Source organism: Choloepus didactylus, chromosome 6 (genome assembly GCF_015220235.1).
Source record: "Choloepus didactylus isolate mChoDid1 chromosome 6, mChoDid1.pri, whole genome shotgun sequence".
Lineage (NCBI taxonomy): Eukaryota > Metazoa > Chordata > Mammalia > Pilosa > Megalonychidae > Choloepus > Choloepus didactylus.
Genome location: NC_051312.1, coordinates 74,418,919 through 74,443,191, shown reverse-complemented (window position 1 = coordinate 74,443,191; position 24,273 = coordinate 74,418,919). Strand labels below are relative to the sequence as shown.

General features: G+C 39.0%; 1 protein-coding gene across 9 annotated transcripts in view; it reads right to left on the bottom strand.

Annotated features, from left to right (window-relative positions):
- Positions 1 to 17,555: 17,555 nt before the first annotated feature.
- Positions 17,556 to 24,273, bottom strand: part of RIC3 (RIC3 acetylcholine receptor chaperone) — a 151,850-nt gene continuing 145,132 nt past the window's right edge. For 5 of the 9 annotated variants that reach the window (XM_037840073.1, XM_037840069.1, XM_037840074.1 and 2 more), the window contains one exon: positions 17,556 to 23,515. In XM_037840073.1, the coding sequence (XP_037696001.1) occupies positions 23,079 to 23,515 (437 nt within the window). In that variant the 3' untranslated portion in view covers positions 17,556 to 23,078. The remainder of the gene's footprint in view (positions 23,516 to 24,273) is intronic. The other 4 variants (XR_005217444.1, XR_005217443.1, XM_037840070.1 and 1 more) reach the window with 4 other exon arrangements.

The following is a 24,273-nucleotide window of genomic DNA, read 5'->3' as shown; positions in this document are numbered from 1 at the left end:
TGCATCTAGATTTTTTTTTTAGGTGTCACTTTTTTTTATTGTGAACTTTAACATATATACATAACAGTGCTAACTTTCAAAGTACGCTTTCACAAGTTGTGTTAGAGAGCAAATTTCAAAGAATGTCTTGGGTCACAGTCCACAACTTAGGGTCGCAGTCCACAACTTAAGCCATTTTGATTATTGTAAACTATAACATACATACAGAAAGGTGTCAACTCTCGATGTACAGCTCAACAAGCAGTTACATAGGTAATTTCAAAAACTGTTATGAGTAGAGTTCCACGGTCTCAGTCCCTTCCCTATTATGCAATACAAGGATAAACAGAAAGGTGAAGAACTGCAGGGCACAATTCAATGAGCAGCTATAGAGCAAATTCCAAAGGATGCTATACGCTACAGTTCCACCATGTCATTTACCTCCTTCCAGCCCTTCCTACACCCCAGCATCCAAAAAATATATATAATTATATAAAGTCTCAGTACACATAGACCTTTATTAAATCTTATCTTGTTTGTTGCTACCCTTTCCTCTCACTTAATCTCTTCATCTTCAGGGGTGTCTAGGCAGTGAGCACCCTAACTTGTTCATATTAAAGGGAGTGTCGACAGTATGGGGAAGGGGGCTGCATCTAATTGTTGATCTTAAAGAGGCTGTTGCCACTGGGTTTTAGGACTTGTCTGGTATAGGAACATGCTGGTGGATTTAAGTTTCTGAAAGATAAAACTTAGTGAGTGAATCTTTTATAGAATCTCAGGTAGGGACCTAGGTATTTGGAAACTACTTTTGGTAAGGGCATGACATACTATGGCCACCTGGGATATGTAGCTGGAGCCTGCATAAGAGAAACCTCCAGGATAGCCTCTCGACTCTATTTGGGCTCTCTCAGCCACTATGACTTCAGCTTGTTACCTTTCTTTTTTCCCCCTTTTGGTCAAGTAGGCATTTTCAATCACTTGCTGCCAGGGCCAGGCTCACTCCTGGGAGATATGTCCCATGTCACCAGGGAGATTCATTCCCCTGGGAGTCATGTCCCTCGTGGGGGGTGGGGAGGTGGGGGGTGTTAGTGAATTTATTTACCAAGTTGGGCTTAGAGAAAGACCACATCTAATCAACAAGAGGGTCGCTGGAGGTGCCTCTTAGGCATAATTATAAAGGGCTCAGCCTCCTATTTACAACCCTAAATTTCACAAGAGCAAGCCTCAAGTCGAGGGCTTGATTTATTAAGTAGTGGGTTCCTAACTTCACTTAATATATATTCTATCCCAAGATAAACAGTCAGTTTCTTACATTAGCTTCACTTAGTTGTACAATCATCATTACTCTCAACTTTAAACAAGTCTCATAATACATCCCAGAGCTCTTATCAGCTGCTAATTATTCATGCCTAGTATTAGTGTAGAGTTGGTAAAATATTCCTATTAAATATAGTCTTTAATAAATAATGGGTAGTTTTTCCGTACCACTCTGTTGTTAACCCTCTGCACAGGGTCATACCATCTAAGTCTGTCATGCACTTACTTAGTTTTGTGGTGCTACTGTGTGGGTTACATGCCTTTAAACAACCATTTACAAACACGTTCACTTCAGTGCATCACTGATACTTATAATCCCGTTAATGAACCATAGTCACATCTATCCATCATCATTCCCTCTTCACTAGCTTCTATCTTTAGATCCCCTATATTCTACATTATAAGACACTTATTTTATATTTTTCACAGAGTTCACATTAGTGGTAACATGCAATATCTCTCCTTTTGTGTCTGGCTTATTTCACTCAGCATTATGTCTTCAAGGTTCATCCATGTTGTCATGTTTCACAACCTCATTCCTTCTTACTGTTGCATAGTATTCCATCAGTGTATACACCACATTTTGTTTATGCAGTCATCTATCTGTTGAAGGACATTTGGATTGTTTCCATCTCTTGGCAGTTGTGAACAATGCCGCTATAAACATCGGTATGAAAATATCCATTCATGTCACTGCTTTCAGATATTCTGAGTATTTACCGAGAAGTGAAATTGCTGGATTATAGGGTAACTTGATACCTAGTTTTCTGAGAAACCGCCACACAGTCCCACCAGCAATGAATAAGAGTTCCAATTTCTCCACATTTGTAGTTTCCTGTTTGTTTAATGGCAGCCATTTTTATTGGTGTGAGATATCTCATTGTGGTCCCGATTTGCATCTCCCTGATAGCTAGTGAAGATGAACATTTTTTTCATGTGCTTTTTAGCCATTTGTATTTCCTCTTTAGAGAAATGTCTTTTCATATCTTTTGCCCATTTTATAATTGGGCTGTATGTACACTTCTCATAGAGTTGTACGATTTCTTTATATATGCAAGATACTAGTCTCTTATCAGATACATGGTTTCCAAATATTTTCTCCCATTGAGTTGGCTGCCTCTTTACTTTATTGACAAATTCTTTTTGAGGAGTTCCCATTTTGAGGAGTTCCCATTTATCTATTTTTTTTCTTTCACTGCTTATGCTTGGGTGTAAAGTCTAAGAAGTGACCTCCTAATATGAGGTCTTAATCTTCTAGGAGTTTTATGGTACTGTCTCTTACATTGAGGCTTTTGATCCACTTTGAGTTAATTTTTGTATAGGGTGTGAAGTAGAGGTCCTCTTCCATTCCCTTAGATATGGATATCCAGTTCTCCCAGCCCCATTTGTTGAAGAGATTGTTATGGGCATCTATAGTTTTAAGGGATACTAATCTGTAATTTTCTTTTCTTGTGGTATCTTTATCTGGCTTGATACTGGGGTGATTTTGGCCTCACAGATTGAGTTAGGAAATGTTCCTTCCTCTTCAGTTTTTGGGAAGATTTTGAAAAGAACTGGTGCTAATTCTTCTTGGAATGTGGTAAAAGTCCCCTATGAAGCCATCTGGTCCTGGGATTTTCTTTTTGGGGAGGCTTTGGATGACTGTTTTTATCTCTACTTCTTACTGGTCTGCTGAGACCTTTTTTATTTCTTCTGAGTAAGTGTAGCTAGTGTTTTTAGGGATTTGTCCATTTCATCTAGGTTATCTAATTTACCAATGTATAGTTGGCCATAGTATCCTTTTTTTTTTTTTCATTTTTTAAATTGTAGAATATATATATATATATATATATACATAAAAGTGACAACTTTCCAAGTGCAATTTAACAAGCAGTTAGAGTAAATTTCAAAGACTATTATAAGTGACAATTCCACAGTTTCAGTTATTTCCTTATTATGAAATATATATACAAAAAGGTAATATCTTTCAAAGTATGATTTAACAAGTAGACATATAGGAAATTTCCTAAGTTATTATGAGTTACAGTACTGTAGTTTCAATTATTTCCTTATTGTGAGATACAACATATATACAAAAAAGTATAGCTTTCAAATTACCATTTAACAAGTAGCTATAGAACAAATTACAAAGGATGCTGTGGGTTACAGTTCCACTCTTTCCTTCTAACTATTGTAATACCCTAGCAACCAAGAAAGCAGAAAATGATATAAATATTCAGTATTCATAATCCTTTGTTAAATTCCATCTTGTCTGCTGCTACCCCTTCCTCTAGTTCAATCACTTTCCCAATGTTTGGAGATGTCTGGGCAGTAACCACCCTAACCTGTTTATGCTGAAAAGGGGTGTCAACTTTATAAACAAAGGGGACATATCTAGCTGATGTTCTTGAAGAAGCTACTGCCTCTGGGTTTTGGGACTTAGTTGGCATAGGAGCACTCCAATGGATCCAAGTTTCTGATGAATAACCTTAGTTGAGTGAAACCTTTATAGAGTCTTGGACAGGGATCCAGGCACTCTTTAAAGTTTTTGGGACTACTGTTGACTTGGGCCTATCATATTGTGGCCATCTGGCATATCTAGGTGAGGCTTGCATAGGAGTAACCTTCATGACAACCTCCTGACTCTGAATTCTCTTAGCCAATTAAATCTTATTCTGTTGCTTTTCTTTCCCCTCTTTTGGTCAAAAAGCATTCTGAATCCCTCAGTGCCAAGGTCAGGCTCATTCCTGAAATGTCCCACGTTGTTAGGAAGGCTCATTCATCTTGGGGGTCCTGTCCCACGTAGGGGGGAGAGTAATGAATTTATATGCAGAATTAGGCTTAGAGAGAGCAAGTCCACATTTGAGCAAGACTCTTAACAATATTTTTTATTCTATGGTGTCAGTAGTAATGTTTCCCCATTCATCTGATTTTAGTTATTTGTAACATCCCTCTGTTTCCATTTTCAGTCTAGCTAAAGGTGTCACTCTTATCTTTCAAAGAAGCAACTTTTGGTTTCGTTTATTCGATTGTTTTTATAATCTCTATTACATTTATCTCCATTCTAATCTTTGTTATTTCCTTCATTCTGTTCCTTTAGATTTAGTTTGCTCTTCTTTTTCTAGATCCTCCAGTTATGAGGTTAGGTCTCAGATTTGAAATCTTTCTTCTTTTGTAAAGTAAGCATTTCCCTCTCAAAACAGCGTTTGCTTCATCTCTTAAGTTTTGGTATATTGTTTTTCATCATTTTCACTCACCTCAAGATATTTTCTAAATTCCATTGTGATTTCTTATTTGACTCATTTAAGATAATGTTGTTTAATTTCGACATAGTAGTGAAATTTCCAGTTTTCCCTTGGTTACTGTGAAGAAGATACTTTGATTTCAGTAGTTTTGAATTTACTGAGACTTGTTTTGTGACCAAAAACATTTGGACTATCCTGGAGAATAATCCATTTGCACTAGAGAAGAATATATATTCTGCTGCCACTGGGTGATGTGTTGTCCATATGTCTTTTACATCTAGTTGGTTTATATATAATACTGTTCAAGTCTTCTATTTCCTTACTGATATTCTGTCTAGATGCTCTATCCATATTGAAAGTGGTGTACTGAAATCTTATATTAACATAGAATGGCCTATATCTCCCTTCAAATCTGGCAATATTTGCTTCATATATTTTGGGGTCTCTCCTGCTAGGTGCATATGTATTTATAACTTATGTCTTCTTGTTGAATTGACCCTGTTATCAGTATCTAATGAGTTCCTGTCTCTCTTCATAGTTTTTGGCATAGTCTGTTTTATCTGATCTTAGTATAGCTACTCCAGCTCTCTTTTGATGGTTATTTGCATGGTATATTTTTTCCATCCTTTCATTTTCAACCAACTTATTTCTCTGAATTTAAGTTGAGTTTTTGCCAACAGCATCTATTTGGGTCATGTTTTTTAATGGATTCTGCCAATCTGTCTTTTAACTGGAGTGTTTAATCCATTTACATTTGAAGTAACTGCTGATAACAAAGGACTTTCTTCTGCTATTTTGCTATTTGTTATTTGTATATCTTTTTTTTATCTTCATTTTATTGAGATATATTCACATACCACGCAGTCATACAAAACAAATCATACATTCGACTGTTCACAGTACCATTACATAGTTGTACATTCATCACCTAAATCAATCCCTGACACCTTCATTAGCACACACACAAAAATAACAATAATAATAATTAAAGTGAAAAAGAGCAATTGAAGTAAAAAAGAACACTGGGTACCTTTGTCTGTTTCCTTCCCCTATTTTTCTACTCATCCATCCATGAACTAGACAAAGTGGAGTGTGGTCCTTATGGCTTTCCCAATCCCACTATCACCCCTCATAAGCCACAACTTTATACAATCGTCTTCGAGATTCATGGGTTCTGGGTTGTAGTTTGACAGTTCCACGCATCCACCACCAGCTACCCCAATTCTCTAGAACCTAAAAAGGGTTGTCTAAAGTGTGCATAAGAGTGCCCACCAGAGTGACCTCTCGGCTCCTTTTGGAATCTCTCTGCCACTGAAGCTTATTTCATTCCCTTTCACATCCCCCTTTTGGTCAAGAAGATGTTCTCCGTCCCACGATGACAGGTCTGCATTCCTCCCCGGGAGTCATATTCCACGTTGCCAGGGACATTCACTCCCCTGGGTGTCTGATCCCACGTAGCGGGGAGGGCAGTGATTTCACCTGCCAAGTTAGCTTAGCTAGAGAGAGAGGGCCACATCTGAGCAACAAAGAGGCATTCGGGAGGAGGCTCTTAGGCACAATTATAGGGAGGCCTAGCCTCTCCTTTGCAGCAACCGTCTTCCCAAGGGTAAAACCTATGGTAGAGGGCTCAAACCATCAAACCACCAGTCCCCTATGTCTGTGGTCATGTTAGCAACCATCAAGGTGGGGTAGGCCAATACCCCTGCATTCTCCACAGGCTCCTCAAGGGGGCACTACATATTTTTTCCCTTGTTTTTCTTTTTTCTTTTTTTTCTTTTTTTAACTTTCTTTTTTAAATCAACTGTATGAAAAAAAAAAAAATACAATAAAAGAACATTTCAAAGAGACCATAACAAGGGAGTAAGAAAAAGACAACTAGCCTAAGATAACTGCTGTACTTCCAACATGTTCCTACTTTACCCCAAGAAAGTTACCTAATATAGCAACATTTCTGTGAACTTGTTCCTACTATATCCATCAGAAATTAACAGACCATAGTCATTCCTGGGCATCCCCAGAACGTTAAATAGCTTATCTGTTCTTCTTGGATTATTGTTCCCCCTTCCTTAATTGCTCTTTATTGCTAGTTCCCCTACATTCTACATTATAAACCATATGTTTTACATTTTTCTAAGTTCACATTAGTGGTAGCATACAATATTTCTCTTTTTCTGCCTGGCTTATTTCACTCAGCATTATGTCTTCAAGGTTCATCCATGTTGTCATATGTTTCACGACATCCTTCCTTCTTACTGCCGTGTAGTATTCCATCGTGTGTATATACCACATTTTCTTTATCCACTCATCTGTTGAAGGACATTTGGGTTGTTTCCATCTCTTGGCAATTGTGAATAATGCTGCTATGAACATTGGCGTGCAGATATCTGTTCGTGTCACTGCTTTCCGATCTTCCGGGCATATACCGAGAAGTGCAATCGCTGGATCGAAGGGTAACTCTATATCTAGTTTTCTAAGGAATTGCCAGACTGACTTCCAGAGTGGCTGAACCATTATACAGTCCCACCAACAATGAATAAGAGTTCCGATTTCTCCACATCCCCTCCAGCATTTGTAGTGTCCTGTTTGTTTAATGGCAGCCATTCTAATCAGTGTTAGATGGTATCTCATTGTGGTCTTAATTTGCATCTCTCTAACAGCTAGTGAAGCTGAACATTTTTTCATGTGTTTCTTGGCCATTTGTATTTCCTCTTCAGAGAACTGTCTTTTCATATCTTTTGCCCATTTTATAATTGGGCTGTCTGTACTATTCTCATTGAGTTGTAGGATTTCTTTCTATATGCAAGATATCAGTCTTTTGTCAGATACATGGTTTCCAAAAATTTTTTCCCATTGAGTTGGCTGCCTCTTTACCTTTTTGAGAAATTCCTTTGAGGTGCAGAAACTTCTAAGCTTGAGGAGCTCCCATTTATCTATTTTCTCTTTTGTTGCTTGTGCTTTGGGTGTAAAGTCTAGGAAGTGGCCGCCTAATACAAGGTCTTGAAGATGTTTTCCTACATTATCTTCTAGGAGTTTTATGGTACTTTCTTTTATATTGAGATCTTTGGTCCATTTTGAGTTAATTTTGTGTAGGGGGTGAGGTAGGGGTCCTCTTTCATTCTTTTGGATATGGATATCCAACTCTCCCAGCCCCATTTGTTGAAAAGACCATTATGACTCAGTTCAGTGACTTTGGGGGCCTTATCAAAGATCAGTCGGCCATAGATCTGAGGGTCTATCTCTGAATTCTCAATTCGATTCCATTGATCTATATGTCTATCTTTGTGCCAGTACCATGCTGTTTTGGCAACTGTGGCTTTATAATAAGCTTCAAAGTCAGGGAGTGTAAGTCCTCCCACTTCGTTTTTCTTTTTTAGAGTGTCTTTAGCAATTCGAGGCATCTTCCCTTTCCAAATAAATTTGATAACTAGCTTTTCCAAGTCTGCAAAGTAGGTTGTTGGAATTTTGATTGGGATTGCATTGAATCTGTAGATGAGTTTGGGTAGAATTGACATCTTAATGACATTTAGTCTTCCTATCCATGAACATGGAATATTTTTCCATCTTTTAAGGTCCCCTTCTATTTCTTTTAGTAGAGTTATGTAGTTTTCTTTGTATAGGTCTTTTATATCTTTGGTTAAGTTTATTCCTAGGTACCTGATTTTTTTAGTTGCTATTGAAAATGGTATCTTTTTCTGGAGTGTCTCTTCAGTTTGTTCATTTCTAGCATATAGAAACATTACGGACTTATGTGCATTAACCTTGTATCCCGCTACTTTGCTAAATTTGTTTATTAGCTCTAGTAGCTGTATCATCGATTTCTCAGGGTTTTCTAGATATAAGATCATATCATCTGCAAACAATGAGAGTTTTACTTCTTCTTTTCCAATTTGGATGCCTTTTATTTCTTTGTCTTGCCGGATTGCCCTGGCTAGCACTTCCAGCACAGTGTTGAATAACAGTGGTGACAGCAGGCATCCTTGTCTTGTTCCTGATCTTAGAGGGAAGGCTTTCAGTCTCTCACCATTGAGTACTATGCTGGCTGTGGGTTTTTCATATATGCTCTTTATCATGTTGAGGAAGTTTCCTTCAATTCCTACCTTTTGAAGTGTTTTTATCAAAAACGGATGTTGGATTTTGTCAAATGCTTTTTCAGCATCTATTGAGATGATCAATTGATTTTTCCCTTTTGATTTGTTAATGTGTTGTAATACATTGATTTTCTTATGTTGAACCATCCTTGCATGCCTGGAATGAACCCCACTTGGTCATGGTGTATGATTTTTTTAATGTGTCTTTGGATTCGATTTGCAAGTATTTTGTTGAGGATTTTTGCATCTATATTCATTAGGGAGATTGGCCGGTAGTTTTCCTTTTTCTGTAGCATCTTTGCCTGGTTGTGGTATTAGATTGGTGTTAGCTTCATAAAATGAGTTAGGTAGTGTTCCATTTTCTTCAATGTTTTGAAAGAGTTTGAGTAAGATTGGTGTCAGTTCTTTCTGGAAAGTTTCGTAGAATTCTCCTGTGCAGCCATCTGGCCCTGGGCATTTATTTGTGGGAAGCTTTTGATGACTGATTGGATCTCTTTGCTTGTGATGGGTTGGTTGAGGTCTTCTATTTCTTCTCTGGTCAGTCTAGGTTGTTCATATGTTTCCAGGAAATTGTCCATTTCCTCTACATTATCCAGTTTGTTGCCATACAGTTGTTCATAGTATCCTCTTATAATTTTTTAAATTTCTTCAGGATCTGCAGTTATGTCACCTTTTTCATTCATTATTTTGTTTATATGGGTCTTCTCTCTTTTTGATTTTGTCAGTCTAGCTAGGGGCTTGTCAATCTTGTTGATCTTCTCAAAGAACCAACTTTTGGTGATATTTATCCTCTCTATTGTTTTTTTTGTTCTCTATGTCATTTATTTCTGCTTTAATCCTTGTTATTTCTTTTCTTCTACTTGGTTTAGGATTGGTTTGCTGTTCATTTTCTAGCTTCTTCAGTTGATGCATTAGTTCTTTGATTCGGGCTCTTTCTTCCTTTTTAATATATGTGTTTAGTGCTATAAATTTCCCCCTAGCACTGCTTTTACTGCATCCCATAGGTTTTGGTATGTTGTGTTCTCATTTTCATTCGTCTCTATATATTTAGCAATTTCTCTTGCTATTTCTTCTTTAACCCACTGATTGTTTAGGAGTGTGTTGTTTAACCTCCAGGTATTTGTGAATTTTCTAAGTCTCTGTTGGTTATTGACTTCTAATTGTATTCCACTGTGGTCAGAGAATGTGCTTTGAATAATTTCAATCTTTTTAAATTTATTGAGGCTTGTTTTATGTCCCAGCATATGATCTATTCTGGAGAAAGTTCCATGAGCACTAGAAAAGTATGTGTATCCTGGTGATTTGGGATGTAATGTCCTGTATATGTCTGTTAAATCTAATTCATTTATCAGATTGTTTAGGTTTTCAATTTCCTTATTGGTCTTCTGTCTGGTTGATCTATCTATAGGAGAGAGTGCTGTGTTAAAGTCTCCCACAATTATTGTGGAAACATCAATTGCTTCCTTTAGTTTTGCCAGTGTTTCTCTCGTGTATTTTGTGGCACCTTGATTGGGTGCATAGACATTTACGATTGTTATTTCTTCTTGTTGAATTGCCCCTTTTACTAGTATGTAGTGGCCTTCTTTGTCTCTCAAAACATCCCTGCATTTAAAGTCTATTTTATCTGAGATTAATATTGCTACACCTGCTTTCTTTTGGCTGTAGCTTGCATGAAATATTTTTTTCCATCCTTTCACTTTCAGTTTCTTTGTGTCCCTGTGTCTAAGATGAGTCTCTTGTATGCAACATATTGATGGTTCATTTTTTTTTATCCATTCTGTGAATCTATATCTTTTTGAATCTATATCTTTTAATTGGGGAGTTTAATCCATTTACATTCAACATTATAACCGTGAAGGCATTTCTTGAATCAGCCATCTTATCCTTTGGTTTATGTTTGTCATAATTTTTCCCCTCTGTCTATTAATATCCTTTATTGTACCCATACCGAATCTCTTTAGTACTGAACCTTTCTCCAAGTCTCTCTGTCCTTTCTTTGTTTCTCTGTCTGTAGGGCTCCGTTTAGTATCTCCAGTAGGGCAGGTCTCTTGTTAGCAAATTCTCTCAGCATTTGCTTCTCTGTGAAAAATTTAAGCTCTCCCTCAAATTTGAAGGAGAGCTTTGCTGGATAAAGTATTCTTGGTTGGAAATTTTTCTCATTCAGAATTTTAAATAAATCACGCCACTGCCTTCTCGCCTTCATGGTGCCTGCTGAGTAGTCACTACTTAGTCTTATGTTGTTTCCTTTGTATGTGGTCAATTGCTTTTCTCTTGCTGCTTTCAGAACTTGCTCCTTCTCTTCCGTGTTTGACAGTGTGATCAGAATATGTCTTGGAGTGGGTTTATTTGGATTTATTCTATTTGGAGTTCGCTGAGCATTTATGATTTGTGTATTTATGTTGTTTAGAAGATTTGGGAAGTTTTCCCCAACAATTTCTTTGAATACTCTTCCTAGACCTTTACCCTTTTCTTCCCCTTCTGGGACACCAATGAGTCTTATATTTGGACGTTTCATATTATCTATCATATCCCTGAGGTCCATTTCGATTTTTTCAATTTTTTTCCCCATTCTTTCTTTTATGCTTTCATTTTCCATTCTGTCATCTTCCAGGTCACTGATTCGTTGTTCAACTTCCTCTAGTCTTGTACTATGAGTGTCCAGAATCTTTTTAATTTGGTCAACAGTTTCTTTAATTTCCATAAGATCATCCATTTTTTTATTTAGTCTTGCAATGTCTTCTTTATGCTCTTCTAGGGTCTTCTTGATTTCCTTTGTCTCCCGTACTATGGTCTCATTGTTCATCTTTAGTTCTTTGAGTAGCTGCTCTAGGTGCTGTGTCTCTTCTGATCTTTTGATTTGGGTGCTTGGGCTTGGGTTATCCATATCGTCTGGTTTCTTCATATGCTTTATAATTTTCTGTTGTTTTTGGCCTCTTGGCATTTGCTGAACTTGATGGGGTTCTTTTAGGATTTGTAGACCAACTGAAGTCCTTATCTCTAATTTATCCGATCTACAGCTTCGTGGAGTACACTTTCTCTAACTAACCAGCAGGTGGCGTTCACGAGCCACCTGTTCTCCACAAGCCAGTTCTCCCCTGCTTAGCCTTTTTGGTGAGAGGGGGAGTGAGTCTTGTGGGGTCCAATTGGTGTACCAAGCTTGCGTGTGTAGTTGGTGTTGCCTGCCCTGTATATCGGGCGTCTTTCTGGGCAGTCAGGGAGGAGGGGTGGCTCTAACAATCAAATCTCCCTGGTGATCCTAGAGTTTTAAAGCTGCTGCAATAGTCTAATCCTTCATTTCAGTCCTGCCACAGTTTGTCTCTGACACTGACCCACAAGTCCTTGGTATTGGCATATGGCTCCTGAGACTTGCAAGTGGGCCCCTCTTCCAGGCTGTGCACCCCCTGGTCCTCTGTTGAGGGATGACTGTGCTACGTCACAGGTGAGTGCCGTCCCCCCCAGGGCAGTTCTGGGCTGCTGGGCTGTGTAGGGAGGCTCCCAGTCTGCTGCAATGATGGCTGAATGGGGCTTTGTTAATTCACACTGCTCCACCTTCCCAACTCTGGAACAATCAGCTGAGGTGGCAGGGAAGGCTAATGTCCACGCCCAGTTTTGTGGTGTGTGCCTGTTATCTGAAGCACTTCCGTCACACTGGGTTGTCTGGGGCAGCTCTGGGCTATGGAGCTGGCAATGGGCAGGAGTGTTTCCTGTCCACCAGGATGATGGCTGTGAGCGGACACCCCCCTTTTCTTGGGAAGTTGTGGTGTTTAGTGAATTTTCTCAGCCACTGGATTATTCCCTTTTGTCTCAGAGCTCTCTTAGTTCTGCTCTTGTCTTGACCTGCCCAAATTGCAAGTCTTTGAAGCTTTCTGTATTGGGCTTCTTAGAGTAATTGTTTTAGAAAAAGAAAAAAGGATTAAAAAAAAAAAGGGGGGGCCCTCCTAAGAGATTTAATGGGCTATTGAAATGCTAAGAGACAAAGCAATTAGGGCCATTAAGGAAAGGTCCACAGGGCAGAGAGATCAGCTTTTCTTCGGGATTTGCATATGAGCCTCAGGGCCTGAGCTCTGCCCTTCCCCTTTCTATGTTCACCAGAACTCCAAAAATCCTCCACTTTTATTTTGGAGTTTTTCGTGTTGTTTTTTTCTATGCCTGTCTCCTCTCTGCTGGGCTGGCTGCTCTCAGATTCTCTGGTGTCTGGTCTCAGTCTATCTATGGTTGGAGTTTGGATCAGTAGAATGAGTTTCCGATAAGGGCTGCCACTGCAGTTCTCCCTTCTACTTCCCGGAGCTGACAGCCCCTCCTCCCACGGGACTGAGCCTGGCAGGGAGGGGTGCGGGTCCCCTGGCCACAAAAACTTACAGATTTCGCTGATCTCAGCAGTTCCACGTTTTCATGAGTGTTGTATGAAGTATGCCCAAAGTCAGAGTGCTCTGTGGTGTCCAGTCCACGCAGTTCCTGGCTTTCTACCTACTTTCCTGGAGGAGTAACTAAAACAGACAGCTCACCAGTCCGCCATCTTGCCCGCCTCTCTGTATATCTTTTTACTTTTATTGGTTTCTCAATTATGGCATCATTACCTACTTCATATTTATTTCATTTTTGGTACTGTAGCATTTTGAGTCTGTCTCACTTCTTTCTGTATATATTTTTCATATATTTCCTTTGTGGTTACCACTGGTATTAAATTTAACATCATAAATCTGAAAATCGTATTTGTTTAGATACCAATTTAACTTCAGTATCATACAAGTACACTCTTCCTTTATCCTTCCATCCCCCCACCTCTCTGTAATACTTGTTATAATGTATGTCCCAAATCATAGCTATATCATTAATTTTTAGCCATCTCCATTTTAGAACCTGTAAGTAAAATTAAAAAAAAAAAAAAGATTAACACCCCAAAAACTACAATACACAATAGTATTGACAGTTATAATTGCCCATAGGTTTACCATTACCGAGGTCTTTATTTCTTTATGCTGCTTCAATACACTACTGTCTAGTGTCCTTTCCATTCAGTGTGAAGAACTCCCTCAGCTTTAGTTTATCCAGAAATGTCTTAATGCCTCCCTCATTTTTAAAAGACAGTCTTGCCAGATATAAAATTCATGGCTGTCAATTGTTATCTTTCAGCACTTTAAATATTTCTTCCCATTGCCTTCTTGTCCCCATGGTTTCTGGTGAGAAATTGGCACTTTAATCTTATTGGGACTCCCTTGTAACATATTGCTTTTATCTTGCAGCTTTTGAAACTCTGTCCTTGTCACTGCCATTCAACAGTATGACTACTGTGTTTACGGGCATGGTTCCCTCTGTGTTTATCCTCTTTTGGGTTTGTTGGGTTCTTGAATGTGCATATTCATATTTTATGTTAAATTCAGGAAGATTTCTGCTATTGTTTTCAATATTGTCAACACCATTCTCTCTTGCTTCTCCTTATTGGATATCATAATGCATATATTCATCACCTGATGGTTGTCCCACAGATCTCTTAGGCTTTTTTGCTTCTGTTCAGCCTGAATCATTTCAATTGTCTTCAAGTTTGCTGATTTTTGTTTCTGCCACCTCCAATCTGCTGCTGAAACCATCTAGGGAGTTTTTCATTTCAGTTACTGTGGTCTTCAATTCCAGTATTTGTTTGGTTCCTTTTTAAAACTTCTATTCCCATACTGTTCATTCATTGTTCTCCTAATATCCTTTAGTTCTTCCTCTGTGTTTTTTCTTTATCTCCTTTAGCATATTATTGAGGATCATTTTTTAAAAGTCTTTTTCCAGTAAGTACAAAATCATGTCTTCCTCGTTGATAGTTTCCGGACCCTTATCTCGTTCCTCTGGATGGGTTAGCATTTCCTGTTTCTTTGTCTTGTAATCTTTTGTTACACACGGAAAGATTCAGTCCCTGAGCCATCTGTCCCTTTAGTTTGGGTCCAGGTAATATTTCAGAGATTTCTTTGAGTGTCTGGAGGTAATAAAAACAAAACACAAAAAACACTTTAACAGTCTTCACAAATTGGATTGCCTTGGCTGCAGCCCTCCTTCACAGTTTAGCTCACCTATCCAGCCTGAGGCAAATGTGAAGTGCAGGATCCTTCCTTTTTTTTTTTTTTAAGACTCCCTCTTTCCCTGGGCTTGTGCTTGCTTGTATCCTTAGGCATTCCCCATTTGCAAGAATTCAAATGCTCCATCTTGAGATAGAGCTTCTCCTCCTCCTGGGTGCTATATTTTATGACTTAAAGCATGTCATCTTTTTCTTTGGCTGCTCTGACTTGTTTCTTAAGCTCTCCGTTAAGTTGCTTCTCCCTACATGGCAAGTTTGAGGAGAGTGAGCTGGAGATGAGTGTCCTGGTTTAGTTTTTCAGTCTGCCACTTTATAGATTGGCCTGGACATACAGGCACCCCCGTATACTGCATAGGGTTTTCTCTGCTTCTTCCAGACTGTGCCAGGAAGACACAATGGGACCAGGGAGATGGTGAGCGAGGGGCCAGTAGGGTACCACAAGCTTCTCCTATTTTTTAAATGCAATTTTATTGAGATATATCCACACACAATACAATACATTCAAGTATACAATCAGTGGCTGTATATATCGTCTGCAAACATTATCATCACATAGTTGTGCATTCATCACCACAAACCCCAAATATCCCAAACCTCTTATCCCTCCCTATTAGTGACCTCTAGTATTGGTGTAGTATATTTGTTACTGTTGATGAAAGAACATTACGTTATTATATATTCTGCTGACTACAGTCCATAGTTTGCAAAAGGTGCATCCCCCCCCCTCAATCTACTACTCTATTATTAACTCCTTGTAATAGTTTCATACATTTGTTCTAGTTCATGGAAGAGATTTTTTATATTTGTACTGTTAAAATCATCATCTACCACAAGATTTACTAAGTTATAGAGTCCCAAATTTTAATCTGACTTTCCTTCTGGTGACATTTATAACTCTAAACTTCTCCTATCAACCACATTCATTCACTGTTATTTATGCTAATAATAATGTGCTACCATCACCTCTATGCATTTTCACACAATTCTACCTAGTTAAAAATTCAGTACATCTTAAGCAACCACTCCCCAATCTCTAGCCTCATTCTATCTCCTGGTAAAATATATTTATTTTATATTCTGTGTCTATGAGTTTATATATTATAATTAGTTCATACTAGTTCATACTAGTGCGATCATACAAACTTTGTCCTTTTATTTCTGACTTATTTCACTCAACATAATGACCTCAAGGTTCATCCATGCTGTTGCATGCTTCAGGACTTCATTCCTTCTTACTGCTGATTGAAGATTCCATCATATGTATATACCACATTTTATCAGTTCATCATTGATGGGCACTTGGATTGTTTCCATCTTTTGGCAATTGTGACTAATGTTATGAACACTGGTGTGAAAGTATCTACATCCCTGCTTTTAGTTCTGGGTATACACCAAGTAGTGGGATTCCTGGATCATGGGGCAACTCTACATTTAGCTTTCTGAGGAACTGCCAAATCATCTCCCACCTTTTTAAATGCAATTTTATTGAGATATATCCACACACAATACAATCCATTCAAGTATACAATCAATGGCTGTATATATCTCCTGCAAACATTATCATCACATAGTTGTGCATTCATCACAACTGTACCATTTTACGTTTCCACCAGCAGTGAATCAGTGTTTCTACTATCCTCTCTGACTCCTATAGTTTCCCATTTAATAGTGGCCATTCTACTAGGTGTGAAATGTTCTCATTTTGGTTTGATTTGTATTTCCCTAATAGCTAGTGAAGATGAGCATCTTTTCATGTGCTTTTTAGCTATTTGAATTTCCTGTTTGGAAAATGTCTGTTGAAGTCTTGTGCCCATTTTTTAATTGGGTTGTGTTTTTACTGTTGAGGTGTAGGATTTATTTGTATAATCAGGATATCAAATCCCTATCAGATATGTGTCCTATTGAATTGCCTGTCTTTTCACCATTTGACAGAATCCTTTGAAGCACGGAAGTATTCAATTTTGAGGAGGTTCCGTTTATCTTTTTTTTTCTTTCATTTCTTGTGCTTTGGGTAAATTACAGCCTATCACTAATCGAAGATGTTACCCTACCTTTTCTTCTAGAAGTTTTATGGTACTGTCTCATATTTAGATCTTTGATGGATTGAGTTAATTTTTTGTATAGGAAGTGAGATAGGTGTCCTTCATTCTTTTGCATACAGATACCCAGTTCTCTTGCATCCTTTATTGAAGAGACTGCTCTGTCCCAGTTGAGTGGGCTTGGGAGCCTTATAAAAAACAACTGACCGCGGATCTGAGGGTCTATTTCTGAACTCTCAATTCTATATCACTGATGAATATGTCTATCTTTATGTTAGTACCATGCTGTTTTGACCACTGTGGCTTTAAAATATGCTTTAAATTCAGGAAGCATGAGTTCTCCCACTTCATTCTTCTTTTTCAAGATGTTCTTGGCTTCAAGGCCCCCTTCCCTTTCTAATAAATTTGCAGTTTTCCATTTCAGCAAAGTAGGCTATTGAAATTTGGATTGGTATTTCATTGAATCTGTAGATCAATTTGGGCAGAATTGACATCTTAATGACATTAAGCCTCCCACTACATGAACACAGAATGTCTTTCCCTTTGTTTTGGTCTTTGATTTCTTTTAGCAGTGCTTTATAGTTTTCTATGTACAGGGCCTTTATATCCCTGGTTAAGTTTATTCTTAAATATTTGATTCTTTTAGTCAAGAAAAAAATTCCATTCAAAATAGCAACTATCTCCTCAAATAGCTCATTATACTAGTGTACAGAAACACTACTGATTTTTGTGTGCTGATTTTGGATCCTGCCACCTCGCTTGTTTATTAGCTCTAGTAGCTTTGTCATAATTTTGGGAGGACTTTCTAAATATAGGAACATGTCATCTGCAAACAGTAAAAATTTTACTCTTCCTTTCCAATTTGGATGCCTTTAATTTTTTTTTTCCTTGCCGAACTGCTCTAGCTAGAACTTCTAGCACAATGTTGAATAACAACGGTGGTGACAGTGGCAACCTTGTCGTGTTTCCGGTCTTGAGGGAAAGCTTTCAGTCTCTCACCATTGAGTATGATGTTAGCTGTAGGTTTTTCATATATGCCCTTTATAATGCTGAAGAAGTTTTCTTCTCTTCCTGTCTACAGCTTTCCCTCAAGTTCTCCAAGAAAAAGAAGGTAAACTTATTTGTATAAGTGAGTCTCCTGTAAATAGCATATAGTTAGTTATCCATTCTGCCAATCTTTGTCTTTTGACTGGAGATTTTAGTCTATTAACATTCAATGTCATTACTGTAAAAGCTGTCCTTACTTTGACCATTTTATACTTTGGCGTTTATTTGTCTGCCCTAATTTCTTCTCTTTTTATCCTTTTGGTAACCCTTACTGATGATCTTCATTTCTATACTCTCCTCCAAGCCTCTGTCTCCCGTCTCATCTCTTCAGCTGGAAGAATTCCCATTAGTGTTTCTTGTAGGGCAGGTGTCTTATTAAACTCTCTCAGCCTCTGTTCATATGTGAATATTTGAAACTACCTCATTTTTGAAGGACAGCCTTGTTAGAGAATTCTAGACTGGTAATTTTTCTCATTCAGTATCTTAAATATACTGTATACTCACCTTCATTGTGTCTGATGACAAGTCAGCAACTAGTCTTGTATGTGGTGAATCACTTTTCTCTTGCTCTTTGCAAGATTCTCCCCTTTGGCATTTGAAAGTGTGATTAGTACGTGTCTTGGAATAGGTCTATTTGGATTGATTTTTGGAGTACGTTGTGCTTCTTTGTGCACTTCAATGTTGTCAATCATTTCCCTGAGACCGTGCTCAAACTGGTTTGCTCTCTTCTTCTGCCTCTTTGAATCTGCTGTTGTGTGTCTCTAGTATATTTTAGTTTCATCTACAGTGTCTATGTATTCCTTCATAGTCTTCTTTATGCTTTCCTAGTGTCTCCTTAATATACTTTATCTCTTTAGCCATCTTGTTGAAATTATTTAATTTGTTTGAACATCCTTGATTAGTTATTCCAAATTTTGTATCTCCTCTGGTTTTTAATTGGCCCTGTCTTCTTGTTTCTTAGTATGTCTTGGAATTTTTTGCTGGCATCTGACTTTGAAAGTCAGTTACCTTGTTAAGATATTGTTGTTAGTTGGGTTTATATTAAAGGTCTTTCTTGACACTTGATTCTTCAGTATTTCAGCCAAAACATGACCAGGATTCTACAAAGGGTTTGCAGAACAGTTCCAAAAGGCCCTGGGGATAAAGTCAGGAAAGCGTCTTCCCAAGACTGCAGGCGGAGCTCTTTGGCAACCTATTCCCCACAGCCCTACCAAGGTATGTTATTTTTTAGCCCTCTGTTTCTAAGGCAGGTGGAAATAATGGTATCACAGTGCTGTGGGCACTTGTCCAGAAAGGACCAGGGATGAACCCTGCAGTCCAACTTCACAGACCAACAGTGCAGCATCTTCCTCTGTTCCAGGTGGGAGGGCTTACCCAACTCTCCTAGTCTACTGCAGGTACCCCGGGCTCCTGCCTGGAAGAGTCAAGGCTGCAGGACCCAGAGGATAAACTTCACCGGCTGACAGTTGGAGCAAGACTGTGCCGCACCCCTCTCTTTTCCTGGGAGGAGGACCTCCCTGTCTTTCCCAGTCCATAGCAGCTGGCCAGGTGAGAATCTGGCCAATCCGAAGCTGCTGGCCTTGGGGGTAGAGGAATATACGCTGGGGGCCATGATGGAGTTGTCACTAACTGCAGTTTCTCTGAGTATGGGAACAATGGTGTTGCAGTTTCCTCTGCCAGTCCTGCCCGCCCCCCCAGCTGGCCGTTCTGGAGTCCGGGCCACATTGCTCACAGCCACTGCAATGTTCTGAGAAATGAGGGCTGATCACTTGTTCACACTTCATTTACAAAAGCTGTACTTTAGGCAGCCTCGTGCTTACCGTGACCCCTCGGCAATTGTTCTAGATGTCCATTCTGGTTCCAGGGTTACCACCTAGTTCATTCTAATCTCTTTTCTTCAGATCATTTTTCTAGTGGCAGGAGTGATTTTTAAAAATCCCTACTCTGCTACCTTGCAACTTCAGTTGAAGCCATCTTGTCTAGGCCAGTTCTGGTTTATACCTATTGTCCTGGCATAATTACTAAGCTTCCTTTCTCCAAAGTGTCCCAGTTTGGTCAAGTTATTTGGTCACCCAGGCTATAGAAGGTACAGAGTGTGATTCTCACAGGCCATCTCTTCTGGAGGTCCAATATGCCTCAACTCCACAGCACGCTTACCTGGGCCCAGCATAACACATGGTTTGCTTGTGTTCCTGTTGTTTTCTCTGACAAGGAGAGGGAATCCTCTGACTGTATCACCCATCTAATTTGCCAGTCATAGTCCCAGATGAGCCAGGTATTTTCTAGACCAGAGGTATGATGTGTATGCTCTGCCACAGTGCCCAAAGGTCACTGCAGACCTAGTGCCAGGGCTAGTAAAATTCAAGTCCAGACCAGTTCTGAGAAATAAGGACCTTGAGGAAAGAGACAGCAGGCATGGCAACAAAACCAGTCCCAAGACTTTAGTCATTCCAGAGTCTATGTCACATACAATTGTTACTCTGAAGAATAAAATAACTACTTGTAGAAAATAAAAAAAAAAAGATTGCCCAGTCTGAAAGACTGAAAGGTACACCAAAATTCCTGCTCTATAAACCAATCAAGAGCTAGGGCAGCAAGAGCCATCTTGAGGACTGGGTATTTTGGGCAAGGACTATTGCCATAACCCAAATGTTTCCAAAGACTAACACTCAAAGGGTTGGTTTTGTGACACCTTGTGACACTTTATGTGCCAACCTTATTAGAATACTTGAACATAGCATATATAGGCACACCTTTGAGCTATTGTGGATTTGGTTCCAGACCACCACAATAAAGAGCCACACGAATTTTTTGGTTTCCCAGTACATATAAAAGTTATGTTTATACTATACTGTAGTCTATTAAGTATGCAATAGCATTATGTCTAAAAAAACTGTACATACCTTAATTAACATGTGACACAGAGACATGAAGTGAGCCCATGCTGCTGGAAAAATTGTGCCAAGAGATTTGCTTGATGAGGGCTGCCACAGACCTTCAATTTGTAAAAAAAAATGCAGTATCTGTAAAGCACAATAAAATGAGGTAGGCCTGTACTGTCATACCCCTCTGCCTTGTCCAACACTGTTCTTTCTGCCAAGAATGTCTTTTCCCTTCCTTGTCTGCCTGGAGAAATTCTTAGCATGCTTCAAGGCCCACTTCCTCTGTGAAGTCTTCTTGGATGTATTTCAGCAAAAATGATGTCTCTCTCCTTTGTATTCCTGTAGTTTTGGGTCCATATCTCTATTACAGCATGAGACCTTGTATAATAAAAATAAAATAGCAACCATTTACTGAGTGGTTATCATGTATGAGATAGGCCAATGCTGTTTTACATGCACTAATTATTTCATTTTACCCTCATAACAACACTGTGAGAACTGGACTTCTATTACTCCTATTTTATAAATGATAAAGCCAAGGCTCAGAGGAGTTAAGAAGCTGACCAAGATCTCACAACAAGAATATACAGGTATGGGATTAGGACTCACATTTTTCTGCCTGCAGAATTCATGATCTTAAGCACTATACTACTCTGTCTCTAGTACAGTTCATGGTTCATTTTACCTGGCAAGCTCCCATGTTAAACTATTTTTTTTTTATTTTTGAGAATAGGAAAAGTCTTTTCTTCCCAGTGCTTAGCACTCAGCAATGTCTGTTAAATTAATGAATAAACTAGAAGGAAACAAAAGTGTCTATTTCTAATAAGGGAATTGCATTCTAAGGGAAAAGAGATTTTTAACCTTTGAACCAGGACTCAGAACTCACCTCATAATTATCCCCTCGTGATGAATTAAGGGAAATAACAATTTATCGAAACAGTAAAGAGCACCCACCTTATTCTTCCCCTTTAGTATTACATCCTGATTGTCTTTAGTACCCTTTAAACTACAAACTTGACAATGAAAGGCAGATGTATGTACATTCTATAGACTTAATCTTTAATGACTTTTCTCTGTATTCAGTTAACTGATAATCCTGATATGATCCCGTATCTTCTGACAGAGGCCTTACATGTTTGTATGTGTGATTTAACTCTTTCCTGGCATCTTATTCAGGCCAGGCACACTGGAACTCTAAAAGCCACTAATACACCTTTACATTATTTGTTAATTTTCATACCTTTCACATTTCATGATTAGGAATGTCCTCAGGGAACATGCCTCCTTTAAACTCTGAAGTTTTGCATGTGAATTATGAATTGACTCATTCTTCTTGCTAAATAGAATTCATTTGTGCCATCTTGTTGCAAGAAAACATGTAAGAGATGGGCAGTTCAGGAGATAAGGCTTTAGCTTGGTCAAAAGCCACCCTGTCCCAATCTACCTCCTATTCTCCCACTCTCTCAAAAGACTCAGATATCCAAATATAAACAAATGGTCTCTTCCTCCATGCACTGCTATATTGTTTTCCTCAACAGACACACTCCGCAGCTTCCCTGTTGGGCTGGCAAGCTGGGTATGCAAGCTCAGTCCACATTTCTGTTTCAATTTACGTGGCTATGAGAACAAATTACCCGGAAGGCACAACATTCAAGGTTTTTGCCCCTGTTGTTAGCTTCCTGGACTTCTGAGGTCCTCACGACAGGACTGCCACCCTTGCGCAGACCTCCCTGCAGCCTCACATGTTGGCACTGCAGGGCAAAGACTAAAGCTTCCTCCAGCCAATGAAGACCAGAAGTAAAAAGGTGACTCTGGGTTAAGCAGAGCAGGTCAGCTGGAGTCTTCTGCTACTCTGGAGGAAAAAACAAAGATGTCTGAGGCAGCATCAGTGCTCCTAGAAGGGCCCTTCCTGTGAGGGAGAGGCTTCGGTTCAGAGAAGAGTTTTATCCTGCTCTGGGCCCATCATCCCCACAAATGAAATGCTCTGTTCTTCCCAGGGGACCACTACCCTGGCTCAAGGCCCAAAGAATAAGACATCTGGGAGTCTACAGTCTTCAGTCCTACAGCCTTCAGTCATCACCTGTAAGCTGATATTCATTCACACATAAACTGTTACTCCTAGCAGGAAGAGTTGGACCTTTGCCTGAGTAATCCCATCTCTAATTGTGATAGACCAAACATACTCTGTGGATCAACTTCTCTGATAGGGGACATGCCGGAAGAGAAAGAGTGAGGCTGTCTTGTGTTCACACTAATCTCTACAAAGTTTTATAAAGTGACAGGTATGTGAGCACGAGAAAGGATATATAATATCCATGGTAGCAGCCTGACAGCTACAATATTTGAACAGACACAATGAATTACAGAGCCGAGGATGAAATCTGAGAGGGGAGTAGGGTTACCGTGGGACTAGAGTAATGGATACTTCACCAAATTGGGTGTTTTCACTCTAAACCCTGGGGGTTCCGCTTCCTCAACATGCCATGTGTATATGCTTTATCAACACTGATGCTCAGCCCTTCATCCTTGAAATCTTGAGGCCATTCCTCTTTGGTTTCCTCTTGCTCACTGTGGCTGTCTACACTGAATCCAGCATTCTCTGCCAAGATAGCAGGATCCTCCTCTTCATGAAAACAGCAGGAACATGTTTTTGGCTTTCGGTCATGCAGAGTAACAGAATTATCTTCCTGCGTTCTGGGGTCAGTGGGAAGACTTTCCCAAACCCAACGGTCTGATTCTTCTTCTTCTAGCACTCCCATTCTTTCAGCTATTTCTTCAGCAGAAGGCTCTTTTGGGTCAGGGTAATCCACCAGGATTGTTTCTTGCCTATGCTTGATGCAATCTGAAAGGTCATAAACTGGGTAAGTCTCTTCAGGGTAACCTAGAGAGAAAAGTAGCACAAAGTTGTACAAGGAATAGCTCTTCAAAAAAAACAAAGTATCAGGCACAAAGAGTCTCAGCAGCAACCATCCTATCCTAACAGATCCACTCAAGAAATCTCTAAGACAATTTCAACAGTTCAGAAATTTCACTTGAGAACTTTTTAGCAATCTGGTTGACTACCCCAGTGCTCTGTAAAATACAATTCAGTTGAAAATCCCTTCTTAAGCATAGGGTGCTTGGGACAAAACTTAAGCCTCACACCCTGTGCTTCTGTATTAATGAGGAAGATGAAATGAACGACATGATCCTTCAGTTACAAAAAAAAAAAAAAAAAAAAAAAAAAATGCACCATACACTAGATGGAAAGTGTAGCTCAAGGCTAATGTTTACAATTTCTATTTGGAACTATTTTCAAATTTTCATGGGGTGGAAGGGATTAGGAGGGAAATGCTAAGTTCTTTGAAAAATACACTAGGAAGCTTTCTACCTATCAAAACAATTGAAATGGCTTGCAAGTGTCAAAACAGCACTTTAGCAAGACAAGCTCAAGATCCCAAAGGACAAGCACTGCATTTTCAGAAGACAGAATTCCCATTTTTGGCTTCTTTGCCTTCACAAAATAGAACAAAAGAAAACAACAAACTGGTAAACAAAATGAGTAATACTGGTACTGAATCCCAGCTATGATAATGAGAAAAGAAGAAAATGTTGCCAAATTTAGGAAAGAAATGAAATAAATCTGTGTCAGCCAAGCTG